A 19,457-nucleotide genomic window follows, 5' to 3' on the forward strand; every position below is an offset into this window, starting at 1 on the left:
TGTGAAAGGAGTACACTTCCAGTCTTATCTCCCTGTGGATGACAAGAGCACAGGAGAAATTCCCTGCTGGCAAAAAAAAAAAAAAAAAAAAAAAGTGCAAATCCCCTGGATTCTGGGAAATTTGACCAAAATCACAGGGAGAACTCTTGTGAGCATTACGATGGGCCTGCACCGCCTTGGCTTATCAAAGTGGTGGATGTTTCAGTGCTAGCTAGCTCTTGTATTCAAAAGCACAATAATAACTTACAGTCTGGTTAACTAGTTCTCAAATAATTTTCATTCTGTCCTTGGTGGGAAATGCAAGAGGAACATCTCAATACCAATTTGTTCGTGTATTAGGATGTTATAAACTCACCTGTGTTTTTTTTAACTATGAAGTAATACTAAAGTAATTTTATATGCAAGACTATTACTACTTATGCAACTTAGAGGTGTTTTACTACTAAATGGTGTTTTAAAACTCATTAAAGAGTACTTAAAGCTTTGTACTTTCACTTAAAAAGTGTTAGATGTGCGAAGTTCCAAGGAAAACATTTCCTAATTTATCCCCAGATCAGTAAATGTCTTTGCAGTTCCAAGGAAGGCTGCTTTTCTCACATATTTTTTGAAAAAAAATATTTTACATAGGGTTTTGTTTTTCTATAAAACTATGCATTAAGGATTTTTAAGCATTAGTTGCAGTAATTGATTTTGAGGGAGCTGGGTTTTTACATGAGAAGTATGTAAAACAAACATACTCTGAACTGTCATTAACATTGTTGTGCAGCATTATCTCAGGCAAACACCATATGGGAATTTCTTTCTTCTACTAAGGAATGTAAAGATATCTCCCCCTACAATTTGTAAGAAAAGTCATAGGTATCACTGGTGATAGAGTTGTAAACATTAAAAAGGCAGCACACTCACTGTTCTGGTGTTCCTCTCCAGGCAGCAGCATGGTCACCCATGTTTCTTTGTTACAGTAAGTTCTGTAAAGGAAAAACAGAAGTCCCTGAAATAAGTTTCTCACACTCAGCTACACAGGACCAATGACAACTCAGTTTACAAAAAGTGGTTCTTTGCTTTTGGCTTTGCTAATGTCACAAATTACTGAAAAATCTCAAAGTTAAAAGAATCACACTGTATCAAAATGTTAAAGCAGTACAGGAAGACCTTTTTCAAGGAAGCAAAGCAAAGTGCCATCCAGAACCAGTTTTTAGAGCAATAGAATGTCCATTACATGATCATCACAAAAATTTCATGCATTTTGGGACAAATCATAAGGTTCCTAGTACACACAGGGAAGTTACAGACTTGCTTTAGGGAGATTGACACAGGTAAATATCTGAAGAATATAAAAATATCAAAGAGAAAAAAATTAATACTAAATTGTATGAGAAACTCTATATTAAAATAAAACCTTAAACACAACAGGGTGACTGTGACATACTGGGAGAAGTTCAAAGAGAATAAAATTAACAGGGTATAACAAAATCTCCAGAGAAGTAATAGAAGTCATGACACCTCTATTTTAAACTTAGACTTGACAAACATCAATAAATATGTGAGAAGAAATAATCTTTTATTGGTGGTAAAGAATGCAATTTATTTACTGCACTCAATTTATAAAGTCAGAAGTGTTAAACCAGCTTGATCAGGACTAGAATTACAGGCCTGGGACACTAAATTGTTCCCATCTGTTTGTTACCACCACTGCCTGCATTCTCCAGCATGAGCACTTCATAAACTGTAAGTTTAAAGAGTAGTTTAAATCCCCTTTAACAGCCCTGGAGTTCCCAGCTTGCAGTACAATTGCTACAAGGCAGATGCACCAGATGTTTTTTGCCTGCTGCAGTGGCTGCTGGGGATGTCAGCCACAGCACCCTCTGCCTATTGCCCTCCCTTTCTAGTTACCACACCCAACATCTTTTATCCCAGAGAATTAATCACCTGTCAGCCAAATACTCTCAGGAAGCAGCTTTTCTTTTCAAGCAAAGCCCAGGTAGCATTGGAGCTATGGAGGATTCCACTGGTGCTGCAAATCCCAGGGGACTGAGGCCAACCCACCTCATTGAAGGATGCACTGGCATTTGGCAAAGCCTCTAGTGATGGACAGAGGCACATTGTTATAAACTCAAAAGCAAAATGCTGCCAAGTACATTATTATAATTTATATGATAGTCTAGGCTGATGCACCATTTCTTTACAGAGAATTGATTATGGCATTATTCCACATTGCACTTCCTAAAGGTTAAGCTCAAGGTATCAATGCTTGGCTGTTGCCTCACTGCCTGAGGTCTGATTCCCACAGAAACTGCTATCTTCTGCCTGTCACCCTATGGCATGTAAATGCTGAATAAGGATCACTGTGCATCAGAGAATTATCTGGATCCCATTCCATGCAAATACAAGCTCTTGGTACCTCTTCTGCTGCTTGTTTCACTTTATAAACTAAAGGCAAATCCATACTAACCTTGATATTGGTGCTCTTTCTTCCTGTCACTTTATTTAAAGCTGTTACTGTTGGTGAGTTTGTGATAATAAACATGGAAATGGGCATTGACAGCTCAGCTGTCATTCAGGGCACTCAGGCTTTTGAATTTCACAGAGTAATTCCCCATTAGTCACCTTTGCATCTGGAAGACTGAGCCACAGCCCTGTATAAGCTCCTCTCTCTTTGGCATTACACATACTGTGAAAAAACACATATCAGAAAAGTCTGGGGGTGAAAAAGGTGCCATTACACCAGATACATTGAACAGTTGCAACAGCTCATCCTCACCATCAAAGCCATCTAAATATATGAAGGGTTTCTGTGTGATATGGATTTCTTTGGAATTTATCAGCCAGTAGTACTGAAGGAAAACTCTCCCACACCTACCAGACTCTTCCTCCCTCCAGTTATTTACTGAAGTTGTAGTACTTTTTTAAACAATACAGCTGTCTGCCCCCACATGAGTGTGTGTTATATCAAGTTCATAATGTTCATACAGTAACAAGATTTGGAGAAATACAAACTCTGCTCTTCTCTACATACCACTGCCTTTAGTAATTAATATAGGAAAACCTAAACTGAACCTTAAGGTCTCTGACTGTGAGGAAAGCTTATAACTGTATCCAGCCTCTGCTGCTCAGGCCTTGCCGGACCTGAAAACATAACAAGATAAATTAACAGAGAAATTTGGAAACAATGAATAGTTTTGTCTCTGCTACATATGAACTTATAAATGCTTCTCTAGCACAATAGACAGGATTGCTGAAGCCAGACTTTGGCATAAAATAAATTCAAATGAAAAGGGAAGTCCCTTAGTAGACTCCATCTTTTAAATTATAATGCCCGGGAAATGAAAGAGTGCATAAATGAGTTGTCTGTCTATGTTTGTGTGCATATATATATATATGTATGTTTGAAAGGAATATTCCTGCAAGCTCCTGGTCCTGGAAGTAAGTCACAAAGTAGCAGCAGCAACACTGTGAATGCTGCTATGCTATTACTCAGATTCACGAGGAGGACCATTCAGAGTTAAAATGCAATAAGAGGTAGAAAACAACATAACAACCACCAAAAAAAACCCAACCCAACCCAAAGCAAACAAACAAAAAAAAACAAACAAACAAAAAAAAAAGCAAGCCTTGTAAATTTTTGAAATTCTTAAAATTTCTGCAGAAACTTAAGCTTGTTTTATATATGATTCTGTCTTTACATCAGAAAGTTTTCTTGAGGTTGGTTTACTACCTACAGAAGAAAGAAAAACCATCGTGTTCCAGATAGCCTGCAGCTGCCTGCACTATGGCCTTCCAGAGAACTGCCTTGAAACAATAGTAACAGCAAAGGTACAGCATGAACTGGACCACTCTGTGTTTCATTAACCTCAAATGAGAAGGTTGTTTTTTTTTCAAAGCCCGTTTTGGAACCATTTAAATGATAACGTTTGAAAGCCAGGCAGCCTTTGGACCAACACAGGGGGTGGAGGTTTTTTAAAAAGCAAAAGCTTTGTAATGAAGTGTTTGGGGTTTTTTTACACCACCATTTCCCACCTGTAATGGGGCTTTCCACCTCCTCTGACAGGGCTGTAAGGATCCAGCAAGCTGCCACCTACTGTCGCATGCATGTCTGCTCTGAACAAACAGTGTTTGTATCCCCTGAGCACCTCTGTTGGAAATTAACTGGGGTATATCGTGCTTCTGGCCTGAAATTACTGAATGCTTTCTTCTAGAAGGGACCTCAGGCATTGCCATACCTAAGATTTCACTTTCTAAAGAGATATACTTTTTGTCCTGCAATTTTAGTCTCCTGTGATTTAAGAAATCTATGCCCTTGACTCCCTGGACACAGCAAGAGAGGAGCAATTACCAAGCAATTTGCTGCATTCTTAGAGAAAGTCCTAAACAATGAAAGTTCAAAATCCCAACCAGCATAACTGGGAACACTTTATGCCTTATTAAGAATGGAAAAGACTAACAATTCTGTAAAAAAAATCCCCAGAAACAGCAGTAGCCAAGGACTTGTTGCTGGATATATCCAGTTTGTATCATGTGACCAGACTTACATAAAACTGAAAAGTGACTTGGCTTCTTTGCATGCCAAATCCTATCCCAGGTATTCTCAGGGTGTTCCTCTCTCCACGTCCACAGGTTGAATTAACAGCTAGTACTGTGAGGTTTGCTTGAATGAAAAGAATCTGTAGGGAGTAGTTAGCTGCTAAAACTCAGCTTGAGATAGAAAGGTTGCAGAAACAGCCCACTGTTCACTTTAGATGAAATGACTGAAAGAGAAAGTAAACTGCCAATATTACTTATCCAAAACTGTAATGCTTATATGTTCCGAAGCTATACATGTTAACATAATTATGTTTGGTACACAAACATAAAGCCAGCATCACAAATCAGTCATGCACTCAGCCAAATTATTGTGTATGGATGCAGCTTTGGTCAGTACACCTCCCTTTTGCCCATTAATAAAAATCAGCTTGCCGGGTAACATATTTCCCCCCAAATGAGTAATTTCCTGTTAAAAAAAAATCATAATCATAGCTTGAACAGTATGCATAATCAGAAATGTTTAATTGTGCATCAAGAATAGGTTTCAATTCTTAGGAGTTGGAAGCATCAGGGAGACAACAAAGTTTGCTCCTGACCCAGACCCTTCATTCCAGAGGTTTTTTTAGGATACAGATAAGATTGTTAATAACGATTTGTAAAATAATGAGAGACTTGGCAATTAAGTAGCTGAAGAAATTTAAACACAGAGAAAATAAAGTAAATAAAAAACCCCCAAACCGTAGCCTCCTCACGCACAGAGATGTGCTTTTTACAAAGCATTGCGATTTTTCAGTAAGACACTGAAGACTTTTTTATTATTTCTTTGAAAATAACTGCTTATGTCCTGATTATGGTCAAAAAATAAAACGTCAGTGGAATGTCAGGGATCATTACAAAAGACATTGGGTACAAAATGCTGGATACATACATATCAAAATACTAGATAAATATATATGCGCACTGTTTGCGTACCATTGCCCTTAAAACATGTCCAAGATGTTTGCATGGTCACATTGCATGAAAAAAATCAAGTGTTCTCAGTGTTTGACACCATCTGGATCCAGGCACCAGCATGTAGTCTTCCACTTAGTAGGCTTAAGGATCAAAATTCAACCCATGGGTGCCCTTTACCGAGTTGAAATTTCAAAGGCAAAGACACGTGGTTGATTGAACTGTGAAAGTCATCTGCTCAATTCTCAGGTACTAGGAAAATAAACCTATCACCCACATTTATTAATTTAATATTGGACTTCATCAACTCAAATATTCATATGCTCTTGCTTTACAAAAAAACTTTACACCACTGTTGATTTTGCCATTATTCCCATTTGTGGCTTGTACTACCACAATGCTGACACAAGTCTTGGTGCTTGAAGTATCAGACCAGGACCAGCCCAAACTTTCAAGCACAATGAATATCATCTGAGCACCTACCTTAAACCACAGCAAGAACCTCTGTTCAAATGAGGGTCACAGCAAGTGCCAGTCTGGGGTTCAGTCTTGAAACGTCCAACGTCACCTACTTAAACAACAAACATCAATAAGGCCACTCATTTTTAAGCACATGCTTAGCTGGTTTGCTGAATCAAGGTCAGAATGCTCAGAACTGGAAAGAATCAAGTCTAAAGCTTGGCTTTACATTTGAAGCAATAGCTCCAAGAGTATTTTTCTAACCTCTCAACCTAATCCTAGGAATGTTTGTTGTACTGGACACAGCATACCACGCAGGATTTACGATTATCACTTTGGAACCATTTGCACTCTCTGTTTCCTGGTTCTGCTCTGGGGAAGCAATGTTCCCACCACAGCCTTATGCCCAGAAGCCTCTCTACTGAGCCATCAGCCAGCCAGCACTGCCTAACGACACACAGTGTGAGCAGCAGGCTATTGACTGCAAAATGGCTGGTGAAGGTGGCCCATTTCACTGCTGCATTCTCGAGCAGATGAACCAGAACAATTACAAACAAAGTTAATGTATCTATTGAAATGCTAAATTTAAAACTTGGACACGTTCCTATCCGCTTCCTTCCATTTCAAAACACAGCGAGTTAACTAGGTCTGACTCTTTGGCAGTGGTCCATTTAAATGGCACAGATTTGCCTACCTAAAAAAACCCTTTTGTTTCCTACAGCTGTGAAACTTTGGTGCTCTGCAACTTTTCATGTTTCCCAGGTAACCCTGGCACAAAGTTGTGACTAAATGCCTGCAAAAGATTTTTAACTCTAGATTTGAAGGAATATAACCGCAAGGAAGAATGATGACTTTCAGTAAGTGCCCCATGGTAGCAAGAACAATGCTCAAAATTAGATTTGAACATCCACAAAGCTTCTGGAAGATCTGTGGCTTAAGAGGGAACTGCATTCTCTGTTCTGCTGTTACAGGCTGCATCGTGTTTGCCTTTTCCTCCATTTCTCTTCCCTACGTTATACCTGCTCAGCTCTATCATCCAATGCAAAGGGAGACGGGAGTACATGACATATCTTTTCAAAAGAATTAGTTGTAAGGACCTCTTATATCTGAAGAAACTTTAAATTCTGGAGCTGACTTCCTGTTCTGTGGGAAGAAATGGATCTTTTGTCACTGATTCCACAAGGACAGGAAGCAATTCCAAGCACATACATATATGATGTTAATAAGACACCTTAAAGCAAACAGATTCTAACTGAAATAACAAACTGCTGTGGCGAAATTGCCTTCCCGTTTTTCTCTGGCTGCAGAATGTTCCTAGTGGATTAAGTGGGAGTAAGTCTGTGCCACATAGAATAAACAAGTAGGAAATTCATGCAGGTGCAGGAGCAATGGTCTGTGGTAAAGTTCCAGAAGCTCCCTCTGTGCCTTATGCAGTAAGGAATAATAACCAGGAACTGCAAGAAAAGAGATCGAGGAGCTGTTGCTTTGACACCTGCAGACAGACCTAAGGGGCCAAATGTGAGGCAGTTCCAAATTAGATGCTAAACATGGGTGCACTAAACCAAAAAGACACACCTTGTGTATCTCATATCTGCTGGGTTTTCTTTATGTTGGCTTTTTTTTTTTTTCCTGAGATGTTCAGGTTTTTTTCTCTGAGATAATTTAAGACATCCCAGGGCAGCAGCTCACTGTCAGTGAACATTCATTGTTCACTGATGCTACATTCATTGTAGCATCACATCTGAGAGAAATAAAAATCTGACAAAGACCAGGAAGAGCACATGAATGTCTATAGTATCTGCCATTTAAAGAATAACTTGCGAAGACATGAAAAGATTTAGGATTTAGCAAACAACACGACGGGCAAAACACAAGTAATCATTCTATTATGCTTAAAGTGTGAGTTATTTCCATCTAGAGGGAAGTAAAAAACTCCTGAGAACCTTTCCTTGTTCATGCTCCATGCAAACCTTAAAACACCACCATAACACAGCATTTTTTAAAAATTTAATTTTTTTTATTGTTTATTATTACCACAACACCCAGAACATGTCATAAAACAGGTTCACAATATACTGACCACCTATACTATGCAGAATAACAGACAGTCCCTGCCTGAAAGGACTAAAAGCATCATTAAATAAATTTATGGAAAACTGGGGGCCAAAGAAGCTACAAATTCTGTCTACAGTCAATGAGAGATGCTCTGACAGAAGCCTGGAGAATTCCAGGATGAAATTTGGCATCACTTGGAGTCAATTGCAAAATTCTCACTATCTTTAGTGAAACAAGGACTGAAAATATATGTTTCTGCTTCACAGCCCTTTGTCCAGACAACTCAGGCCTGGAATTTCTTAAGTTTTCTTATTTCTACTCTTTGTTCTTTTGCACCAAACACATTTTTCTGTGCCTTCTGTTTACAAACTGATACTTTAATGGCATAATTAAGATACAACTATGTGTAATTCTATTAATCTCCGTCCAAGTGTTCATTAGTTAAAGTAAAAAAATTTTCACTAGGATATATCCAATATTTACACTGCGATTATTTTCCACAACATGTCCTGCTTTGAAATGCTATTTCACTGCTCCTTGTTCTTTGTCCTGCAGTTCTACTGGTGCATTTAATAAGACAAGCTTTTCAGATTTCTGTTTCTTCCTTAAAATAAGGAGAATTAGTGAACTTGGGATATAGGACACTCCACGTAACACTGCTGGCAGGCCAAGATAGAGCCACCTGAAATAAATAATGAGCTTCATTAAATATATCCATTCATGAAAAAATAGCAAAATTATTCAGCATACATTGCATTGCAAAAATTACACAGTAGTTCTAAAGTTTGTGCCCTGATACTTTTGGATCTCACAGAGGATGAGTCAATATGAGAACAGAGAATATGTCAGTGTCAGCAAAATGGTTGTTTACATCACCCAATTTCAAGCAAACAATTGAGCCAGTGAACTCAGCCACTGGTACTCTTATAACTTTCTCCACAGGGAAAAGAGAGAGCCCTGAAAGGGCAGCTCAGTCCACCTGAACAAAACTTCTAGGTATTCATAAGATAGAAATATTCTTCCAAATCCACCCCAACACATGATCAAAAGGAATCAGTCTGAGGTCATTTTCTTCAAAATTCCCATAGCACTCCTTGAAGGACTACAAAAGCATGAAATGTAGTATTCTGGGCCAATTTCCAACTTGAGTAACTATATCTTCCCTATAACATTTTTCTTTATTTTAATTCAGGTACTATATCAACCATTTTCTCAATGATATGCAATGTAATTTTTCAAAGATACTGCACAGTCAGTCATTAAACATTTTTTCCCTCAGGAGCTTACTGCTTTTAATTTTTTTTAATCAGAATTCAGTGTTTTTAAAGTCTGTTCTCATAAAAGGTTATTAGTGAATGTATTTATGGCACCAGAACATTTCTGTCCAAAAGCTGATCCAACATCTGTATCAAAGGTTGCATTTGACAAATAAAGCCAATGCCAAAGAAAACTGTTGTGTCACATCTCTAACACAGGAGCAGTTTGTCTATTAGGAAAAGATAAAGTTCATAAAATCATATCTCTATGCATGTAATAATACATCATAAAGAAGGAGAAATTAAAATAAAGTAGGAAATATACCTGTATGTGACAATATCGTACATCCTACATGCTCCTTCTCCACCACAAGTCATAGTACCCCACTTCAGGCAAGTGGTATCTATCAAAGCTCCAAAATAAATGGGAGATGGAATTCCAGCTACAAAGAATATTAACATTTCTGTGAATAACGTTTCCTCTGATTAGCAGATACACTACAGAACCTGTGCTGTTTGTCATGTACTGCATCTGTCCTGTCCTCTTGCAGCATGAACCATATTCTCTGAATATCTTATGTTCTCTCTTCTTCCTTATCCACCTACCCTCAGATAAAGGTTTTCTTCCCTGCTGCCTGTTTACCAATGTAGACATGCTAAAATATGAACTGTGATTCCTATTCAGAACTCAAAATTTCTCCTTATCAGTGAGAGGGAATGTTGTGTTAAATAAAGATGTAACAAGAGTGAAGGAATGCAAAATTGCTTTCAGATAAGCAGCAGATGTAATCATGTGTCCTGGCTTCTGCTGGTATAGGGTTAATTTTCTTCCTGGTAGCTGGCACAGTGCTGTGTTTTGGATTTAATATGAGAATAGTGTTGATAACACACTGATGTTTTACTTGTTGCTAAGTAGTGCTTATTCTAAATCAAGTTTTCAGTGTTTCATGCTCTGCTAGTGAGAAGCTGCACAAGAAGTTGGGAGGAAGCATGTCCAGGACAGCTGACCTGAGTTGGCCAAACCAATCCATACCCTAGAATATCATGTTTAATATATAAACTGGAGGGAATTGGCTGGGAGGGGCCAATCACTGCTTGGAGATGAGATGAGATGAGCATTGGTCAGCAGGTGGCAAACAATTCTATTGTGCATCACTTTTCCTTCTTCTCTTTTATTCCTCTCATTATTATTATTATATTATTACTATTATTATTATTATCATTATCATCATCACCACCATCATCATCATTATATTTTACTTTATTTCCACTATGAACTCTTCTAATCTCAACCTGTATTGTCTACCTTCTTTTCCAACTCTCCTCCCTATCCTACTGCAAGGGGAGAGTAAAGTTGCTGACTAAGTTAAACCACAACATCAGCCTACTGCCCAGTATAAAAAAAACCCGCAAACTGAAAGCTGTTCTAATTTGCCATGCTGCCTAGATCTGTAAAAAAATCCTAAATTCTTCCTGATCAAAGGCACTCCATAGAAGTAGACTCCTGTGCCATGCCCACAGCCCTGGTGGGATCCTTCTCTTAACTCTAGATTGGACCTAACTGTGCTTTTAAAGTGTGTCAGATATTTTCTCACCAAATACTCTTGAAGCCAGTCCATGGATACCCACTCCAAACGACTTTTCTTCAGGCTTTAGAGACCTGTATGATAAATACATAGTACACTTATTAGTAGAGGTGACACTAACTCTGGGGTTTTTTTTTTAATCAAACTCATCATCACTTTAGGTCTAAACCATTCTAATTACAGCAATGCTTGAAAGGGTTCATTATCCTCATTAGATGGTGCTTACTGAAAAAATTCCTTAACTAGGACTGCCAAATCATGAAAGGAAGAGCTATTGTCACAGTACCATCCCTTTGAACTGAGGCAAACACAAAGTGCAAGATAGTGCAAGATATTGATGTGATTGATAAACACATGGGTATCACACACCTCTCAGTGGCTCATTCCCCTGACTTGGTGGTCCTGCATTACTTCAGGATATAGCTGATAGCTAGAAGCAACATCAGACTATACAGTTGACACGACACTAAACCTCAACAGCACAAAATGACATAAGATTTTTCTGCTTTTCCTCCTTCCATACATAAACTAACCAACTTTTAATTCCTGGGAGTCTTTGACCTCAGAATAAAAAGTCGAGTAGATTTCTGAAGATGAGGACATTTTACTATACCTCATTAAGACCATGTATCCAGGCATGGCTGCTAAGGAAAAAATGAAGCTGCAGACTAATGACAATATCAAGAAATAATGAAGCATCTTGTCACAGTTTTCATCTTCATCACACTGGCCCAGAATTGCAGAGACATTTTGAGAGGAAAACCCTGAGGCTGCAACACAGGTGCAGTTTTCAAATACCTGTAAAAAAGAGTGTTTTAATCACACAGGTTGTCCAAACTCCTACACAGAGTCTGAAAATCACACCGTTGGTACCCAGTTCACTGTCTCCTGCACTTATTACACCCGTGTACACAGTGTTACACCACTGCACTGTGGCCTCTCTCCCATCCCAGTTGGCCAGGCACAGGTCCAACCATTCCCTGCATGTGGAGTATGGGGTTAGGGAGCTCTCATGCAGCTGGGACTGTGCTCCCTCAAGGAGGCTGTGATCAAGTTCCCCAGCACAGCCTGGCTGTGTGGTCCTTCCGCTGCCAACAGACCTGACCCTCGTTTTCATAACCTAGAGTGTGGTCTTTCATATGTCAGAAGAGAAGGAACCAGAGATCTGACTGAGGCTGGGTTGCAATATTCTTATCAAACACTTGCTTCTACTGAAATCATTGCCAGAACAAGGACTCTCAAAAATCAGCCATGGTAAACAAAGGCATCAATGTCTGACCCTCATTATCATCTAATACTTCTTTAAAATATTTGTGAAGTATGGAGGCTTTCTAAAACCTCTATGATTGGGGCTTTTTTTGAACTTATTATTTTTGATTGTTTTCAGCCTAATTAGAATTTACAGGGGGTTTTATGGAATATGTGTTATTAAATAAGATAATAAAAGTTCTATAATACCTGCTTACTTGTTTAAATCTACAGGGTAAAAGAGATTAAGTCCATGCTATAGACTTTCATTTTGGCTGAAATCTTCTTGTGCAGTCAGATTTCCAACTGGCAATACCTTCAGAATAATTTGTCACTCCATTTTGAGCATTTAAGATTCCCTGAGTTTCTTAGAAGAGGAGGAGTCTTCTTCATTATAATTTTTAATTTAAACTTACACTAATTTTCAGATTCAGTTTGGAATTTCTGGTGCTACTCAATGAATTTGTCCAAATCTATCACCTCATATATTCAATAAATGTACATGTATGGATATTTCCCACCCCACAGTGATACAGATATTTTTCCCCTACTATATTTCATAATTACAGCACAATAAAATGTATGCTTTACCACACTTCTTCCAGTTCCTCTCGAGGATTTACACCCAGCAAGACAAGGTGACACATAAGTGATTCCATTGTTCCCACAAACAGGGTCCCATATTTTAAGTGAACAATCACAATCCCTGTTGCAGTCAGCAAGTAGAGTATTTTCTGCGTATGAAACTTGTTCTATTCTGAAATACATTTAGAAGATGGGTAAATATTTCAGTAAAGAAATACCTGCAGTAATCCTTTGCAATGCTTAAGTTTCTATTCTAGCTCAAGTGTTTATTTAGGACACAGTTCTGCATGTTCCAATCCTGGAGTCATGCCTTTCTACCTTTATATAGCATATTGTATGATATTCCATTAAATTAATATTATCAATGAGGTATGCATACCCCACAGCATTTTTCTCAGCTGTGGCACATATGCTCCTGATTGCTGCAAGTGTTGCATGTAAACCTACATGTCCACTTTACAGACACACAATGCTTCCCAATGATTAATGGCAGGATTCCTATCAAGAAACTCCAAATAAAATATCCTCTGATAACTTGATAAAAATCAAATTCCAGTATACCAGCATAAGATTAAGAAGGGGTTTTTTTCCCTCTGTTATTCTGAAATTGCATTCATGTATGCCTAATTTGATTGACAACTTTTTTATTTTCACCTGCAGTTACATGACCCTATTAATTATATTAGTATAAGAATTATTATGGATATGCAATTGTAAGAGTCTTGGTGTGGATATCTTTTTCAGTACACTTTTCTTGCTTGAAACAGTGATAGCAGAAGGTAGACCTACTGTCTCATGCAAGTAAAAAGCCTTGAGTATTTAGGTAATGAAACCAAAATGTTGCAAAGCTAAGGAGCCCCTGACTGATTCTTGACAAGAAAAATCATCCCGATGTCTTAAGACTGAAGTCCTCTTGTGTCTTAAAGAACATACCCTTCATAGGAAACTGTTAGACCAGCAACTGGTGCAGTATCACAGACAGTCCAATAGGCAGCAAAGTAGAGAAGGTATTCCAGTAAAGATACCCAAAATGCTATGTTCGCAGCCTGATAGATATTTATCTTGAATTTCTTCATGAATAAGCCTCCAGAAAAATACCCCACGCATAGAACTGGTAAGTTGTAAACACCTATTTAAACAAGTGAAACTTCCATGTTAAAATAAAGGCGAGCATTGAAGCTACTCTACTCTAAGGTAGCTACTGAAGTAGATACTAAAGCTACTGAAAGGGTAGATTGTGTTTGGCAAACACTCATGCAGTGCCTGTGGCTGAATAATTTAACTACTATCAGCAACGAGTCTCTACTAATTTCCTTGCACACCCAAAACCTCTGCCAAAGTCAACAGCAGGTGAGAAATGCTTGAGAAGTGAGACAGAGGGTAGGACTGAAAAGATTAGTTAGCAATCTAGAGTTGCAATCCAGGTGCACCTTAAAAAAGAAAAAAAAAAGAAGAAGAAGAAGAAAAAAAAATATATTGTTTCAATCCAGCCTCCCCAGACAGAGAAACTCAACAGGAAGACAAGCTACTGGAGTACATCTCAATACACACTGAGCATCACAGGAACAGACTTTCAGTTTTGATATGAGATTACTGAATGTCCTCTCACATTTATTTGCTGATTGATATTTTAATGAAGCAAATTCTGACCGATAGTGGTTTTGGAAGTGGTTTTACACAAGCATCACATGGCTTGGTTTCATATCAGCTGAACTTTCTGGACCAATTCGAAAGATGGGAAGTAGATTATAAAATTCTGCACAGAAAATTAGGAGAAACTTAGCACAAAATGCATGAATATATAGAAATGATTTTTAATGCAGTATGTCTCACTTGTAGAAGCATTTAACCCTAGTATGTATGTGTATATAAGTAGATACAAACATATATATATATACACACACATATAAATACAGATAAATTGCATAGAGACATCACTACTTGGTAGAACAGAGCAAAGCAAAATGCAAACATACCAATTAAAAAGATGGCATCTGATGCAGATTTTCCAAACTGCTGTTCCAGATATTTGGGCATGAAGGATACCATGCCATCGAAGGCACTGAACTGCAGCACAGTTATGCATATAAATAACATATACACGGGGTTGCGAAAGAGAGCCTTGAGGAAGGGGATGAAATCTGGAATGAAATAATGGACTGGGTTAGTGTGATGCTTTATGAAAAGGATGACCATTGCTCAGTGTGGCTGAGCGGGGAAGAGGGGAACAGAAAAGGTCCTTTAACTGTACCAAGCTGGGTCTTGTGCTTTGCCAGACACCGCAGGCCAAAGGAAACCGGATTAGCCCAGGCTTCCCCAACATGTCTCCTCTACCCAAAGACACCCTCACACACACAGACATGCCCACCAATGCATACTGCTGCTTACAAAAAAATAATAAATCACAGCAACAACCTTCTCATGAAAGTTTCCTGAAACTTTTTAGCTGTGCGGTGACTGAGCTTTGCGGTTACAGATCTGCAGCAGCAGCTCCTCTCCCACCTTTCCTATTCCTTTTTTCTCATGTCATACCCCCAGAGTGTTCACCAAAACCCCTTTCCTGCACCTGGCATATGAAGGGAGTACAAGGGGAAAGGGGTGCAAATGCATTAAGAGCTGTGACAAGCTGCCCCCAAACTAATTTTGTTTTTTTCTTGGGTAGAAGATGCCTGATGAGAGATGTGACCAAAGTTATTCCCACCATACTCTCAAAGTCTGTATCAGCCAATCTTCAGCCAAGTAAGCATCTGAGAAACTAATTTACACAGTTCTTTTCTCTGCCTAATGCCTATTAAATCAGGATCTGAACCATAAAAAAAACCCCACAATTCCCCTTTGTCTAATGTTCCCTGTTAATTAATGTGCTGAGCTATTGTAAAGAAACTCCACAGAAAAGCATCTGTAGAACAATGACTGTGCTTCATTGAAAGTGGGCACCACTTAGGATGGGTGTATATTTTCAGAGGTAGGCAAGTATCTTACTAGAAGAGGATCTGTATGCAAGTCTTGCAAAAATGAGTCACATATTCAAAACACTATAAAATAGGTTGCATTATTTACATATGCAACGCAGTTTATAATCAGAACTTTCTGAGGAAATTTAATTTTTATTCAATTAATTTTATTTCAGATTAATTTTAACTATCAAAACTTCAAATTTCAGCTTGAAATCCTTGGCAATTAAAAAGCTGTCTGAATATATCCTGGTCAATAGTCTGTGAGGGGCCCTGCTTGAACAGGGGGTTGGACCAGTTGACCTTCAGAAGTCCCTTCAACTATTCTGTGAAATTAAGAGATTCTAACTTCAGGATATTCAGAGACAGTGGACACTCACATCAACACAGGGAGGGAATGATCATGAAAACACAAGCTCTGAAGGGACTCTGGAGCACCAGGACCCACATCTGATCTAGGAATCTTTCTTCACCAGAGCAGCATTTTATTTATGGATTCATTTAAGGCTACATGACCAGCAGGAAGAGATGCTGTGTTTATCAAATATGAAGTTGCAATATCAGCCAAGATCTGAGTGCTCAGTGTGGTGAATTTGCAGGACTCAGCTTGAAACACCACGGACAGGTAGCTGCCACATGGCACTTACTTTCTGAAAATTAAGGTCTTGTCAAGGGACCCTGAGCCAAGTATAGAGAATCAGGAAACTTCCTGAAGTTCATCACCTTTGACATATTTTATTCACTTACATTTCCAACTAGTACAAATAATGGAAAGAAATAAAAAAGCTTCCTACAAATATATGGATCTGAAAGACCACAGATGTGAAAGTTACCAATGGTAACATGAATGTAAGTCAGATAGATCTTTGTTCAAAAGCAATTAAATGTTCATGAGACACTTCAGCACCTGACAATTCCCTTTTATGGCTTTAGGGTGGGCTCAAGGTATGCACAAGTCTTGTGCTGGGTTTCTGCTTTTCTGTACAGTGAATGTGGGGTACATTTATTATTATTATTATTATTTATTATTATTAGCAACTAATATCTGCAACTGGTCCACAGCTCACTGAGTTGCAATATTCTTAACCAGATTTCAGTGCTTTAACCCTCTCACAGGAAGAAAAGATCTACATACACCTGAAATGCAGGAGGGGGAAAGGAATGACTCCAGATCCTGGAGCTATGAAATTAGCTTTCTTCCTCTGCAGGGAGCCATTCTAAATCCCCACACAAAGCCTTTGGTACTACAGAGACATGAAAAACAGAAGAGGCATTTCATACCTTGGACCCATCTTTAATTACACAAATACACACAGTTCACGTCTTAAGGACTAAATTAAGAAGGAAATAAAATATAACTTGCCTTTAGCAATTTCATACATGTTCTGTTTGGTTTCATTTTTGTCATTGTCTTGCAATGGTACTACGCTTTTTTCACTTGTCTCCTCAGATTCATTGGTTTCACCTTCCTTCACAAGTGACTTGGGCAAAAACCAGAAGGGTATTCCCACGAGCAGGTTCAGTAATGCACAAATCAAAATGCCCAGCCACCACGCTCCAACCCAGCGGGCATCAGTAGCTGTTATAGTTATCTCATCTATAAAAAAAAAAACCAAAACAAAACCATGCATCTTATATCAGCTCAGAAACATTCTTTGCTCTGATCATGTGTTTTCCTAGTCATCTTTGACATGGGATATATTAAAAGTACGTTAGTGATTCTTAAAGTGAGGCTCATGGAGGAGAATAGTCTCCAGTCTGGCAAATTTCAGTGTTTTATATTAAATTAATTCTAATCCTTTCCTACATTAAGCCAGATGACACAATTTTTCATCAAATAATTTATAAGCAGATTGATCTGTGTGTGAATTGAGTATTATACACAGATCTTCCACTCTACCAGAAACACCGACAAACTCAGATAAAATTGAGACATCTCATAGTAGCAAAGAAACATCTTTCAGCTCTGTTAAATACACCAACATGACTACAGATTTATATATGAGATTTTATATATTCAGCCATTACCTGGACCTACTGATCCAACATCAACAAACAGTTCTGCACAGAATGATGCCAACAATAAACCAAGGAAGGGGCCAACTACAGTTGCTGTGTGTATACATGCTAGAGTAGGAAAAAGAGAAAACATACCAAATTAGAACCCAGACATAATTATTTTCTTGGAATTGTTACATATCTCTTGGGCAGTTGTACTGGAAAGGCATTTGTGCCTAAAAATGGGCCCACTTCAAGAAGTTAATCTCTAGTTAAATTCTACAATATTCTAGTTAAAGTTCCACAGTATTATTTTGATCAGGCAATAATGACTGTCTTCTCTCTTCCTTTATTGGACTGAAGGGAGTCATAACAATCCTTTCTTTTGCTTTTGTTTATGTGTGTGTTTGTTTGGGGGAGGGGAGTTATCACAGTAGGGCAGATTTACCCAGGTAGAAAGGTGAATTCTCTGCTTTGGCAAAATCCTCCAAATAGGAAATGCCCAAAGGCATGATGGGGGTTTCACCCATTCCTCGTACTATGTTTCCAACCATCACAAATATCCACAGCAAGGACCCAGGCTCTTTTTCACATTCTGCAAGTAAAATAAGAAGTCATAATTAATGTTTTAATTCTAACTATTAATCAAAATCTAGAGACAAGGAATTGACTAACAGCTTAAACTTTGGTGAGTGGGCCTGCCCTATAAAAAAAGTTAAATACCTGGTCCCAATACCCAAAAGACTCAGATACTGGAGAAAGCTGATGAACTTGCTGAAGCAGAGTTTAGATCCCTTCCCTCTCCATGCCATACCTTGTCCAATCTCCTGGCAGTCATAGAATCATAGAAAGTTTTGGTTTGGAAGGGACCCTAAAGACCGTCTAGTTCCAATCCCCTTCTCATAGGCAGGGACAACTTGCACCAGAACAACTTGCTTGAAGTCCCATCCAACCTGGCTGAACTTCTCTGGGCAGCCTGTTCCAGTGCCTCACCACCCTCACAGTGAAGAATTTCTTCCTTATATCTGATGTAAACCTGCCCTCTTTCAGTTTAAAGCCATTCCCCCTTGTTCTATCAGTACCTGCCATTGTAAAAAAAGTCCCTCTCCAGCTTTCTAATGGGCCCCCTTTAGGTACTGGCAGGATTCTGTAATGTCTCCCTGGAGCCTTCTCTTCTCCTGATTGAACTCCAACACTCTCAGCCTGTCTTCACAGCAGAGGTGTTCCAGACCTCTGAGCATCTTTGTGGCCTCCTCTGGACTTGCTCCGGCAATTCCATGTCCTTTTTATGTTGGGGGCCCCAGATCTGGACACAGTACTCCAGGTAGGGTCTCATGAGAGTGGGATAAAGGGGAGAGAATCACCTCCCTTGACCTGGTGGTAACACTTCTTTTGATGCAGGCCAGGATACCTCTTGATAAATAATCTGAATGATGGGATTGAAAGCACTCTCACCAAATCTGCTTCAGATTCCACCGTTCTCTCCCACTTTGTGAGACTTTGATTTCTCAGTGCCAATTCATTAACAAATAAAAATGAGCTTTGTCAGCAGCAACTGATGACTTTCTAAGTGAAAGTATTACTGACCAGAGATCGAGCCTGGATCTCCTGTATCAGTGTCAGGTTGCTGTCAGAAAACATGGGTGAAGCAACTCACATGCAGGTGTGGTTGAATTCAATCCAGTTTTTACTTCACACAGGAGATGGACTCAGATATATGAACATCACATCCATAAACTAATAGGGAAACAATCACCTTACCCAAGTATACTCAGTATACTCAGAAGATTAATCCCATGTTCAGTGTGAGAATTCTGTGGACTCAGGAGATTAATCCCACCCTC

The 19,457-nt window shown here is 38.7% G+C and overlaps 1 protein-coding gene across 11 annotated transcripts in view; it reads right to left on the reverse strand.

Moving 5' to 3' along the window:
• Positions 1 to 7,926: 7,926 nt before the first annotated feature.
• Positions 7,927 to 19,457, reverse strand: part of LOC113990852 (solute carrier organic anion transporter family member 1A2-like) — a 46,044-nt gene continuing 34,513 nt past the window's right edge. For all 11 annotated transcript variants that reach the window (XM_027726674.2, XM_039383200.1, XM_039383198.1 and 8 more), the window contains 10 exons: positions 18,062 to 18,208; positions 17,644 to 17,742; positions 16,979 to 17,212; positions 14,638 to 14,802; positions 13,595 to 13,790; positions 12,668 to 12,833; positions 11,442 to 11,626; positions 10,838 to 10,902; positions 9,568 to 9,685; positions 7,927 to 8,668 (listed from right to left, as the gene is read on the reverse strand). In XM_027726674.2, the coding sequence (XP_027582475.2) occupies positions 8,509 to 8,668; positions 9,568 to 9,685; positions 10,838 to 10,902; positions 11,442 to 11,626; positions 12,668 to 12,833; positions 13,595 to 13,790; positions 14,638 to 14,802; positions 16,979 to 17,212; positions 17,644 to 17,742; positions 18,062 to 18,208 (1,535 nt within the window). In that variant the 3' untranslated portion in view covers positions 7,927 to 8,508. The remainder of the gene's footprint in view (positions 8,669 to 9,567; positions 9,686 to 10,837; positions 10,903 to 11,441; positions 11,627 to 12,667; positions 12,834 to 13,594; positions 13,791 to 14,637; positions 14,803 to 16,978; positions 17,213 to 17,643; positions 17,743 to 18,061; positions 18,209 to 19,457) is intronic.

The sequence above is a fragment of the Pipra filicauda genome, unplaced genomic scaffold, assembly GCF_003945595.2.
Source record: "Pipra filicauda isolate LSUMZ 115617 unplaced genomic scaffold, ASM394559v2 scaffold2_size9829703_pilon, whole genome shotgun sequence".
In the NCBI taxonomy this organism is placed as follows: Eukaryota; Metazoa; Chordata; class Aves; order Passeriformes; family Pipridae; genus Pipra; species Pipra filicauda.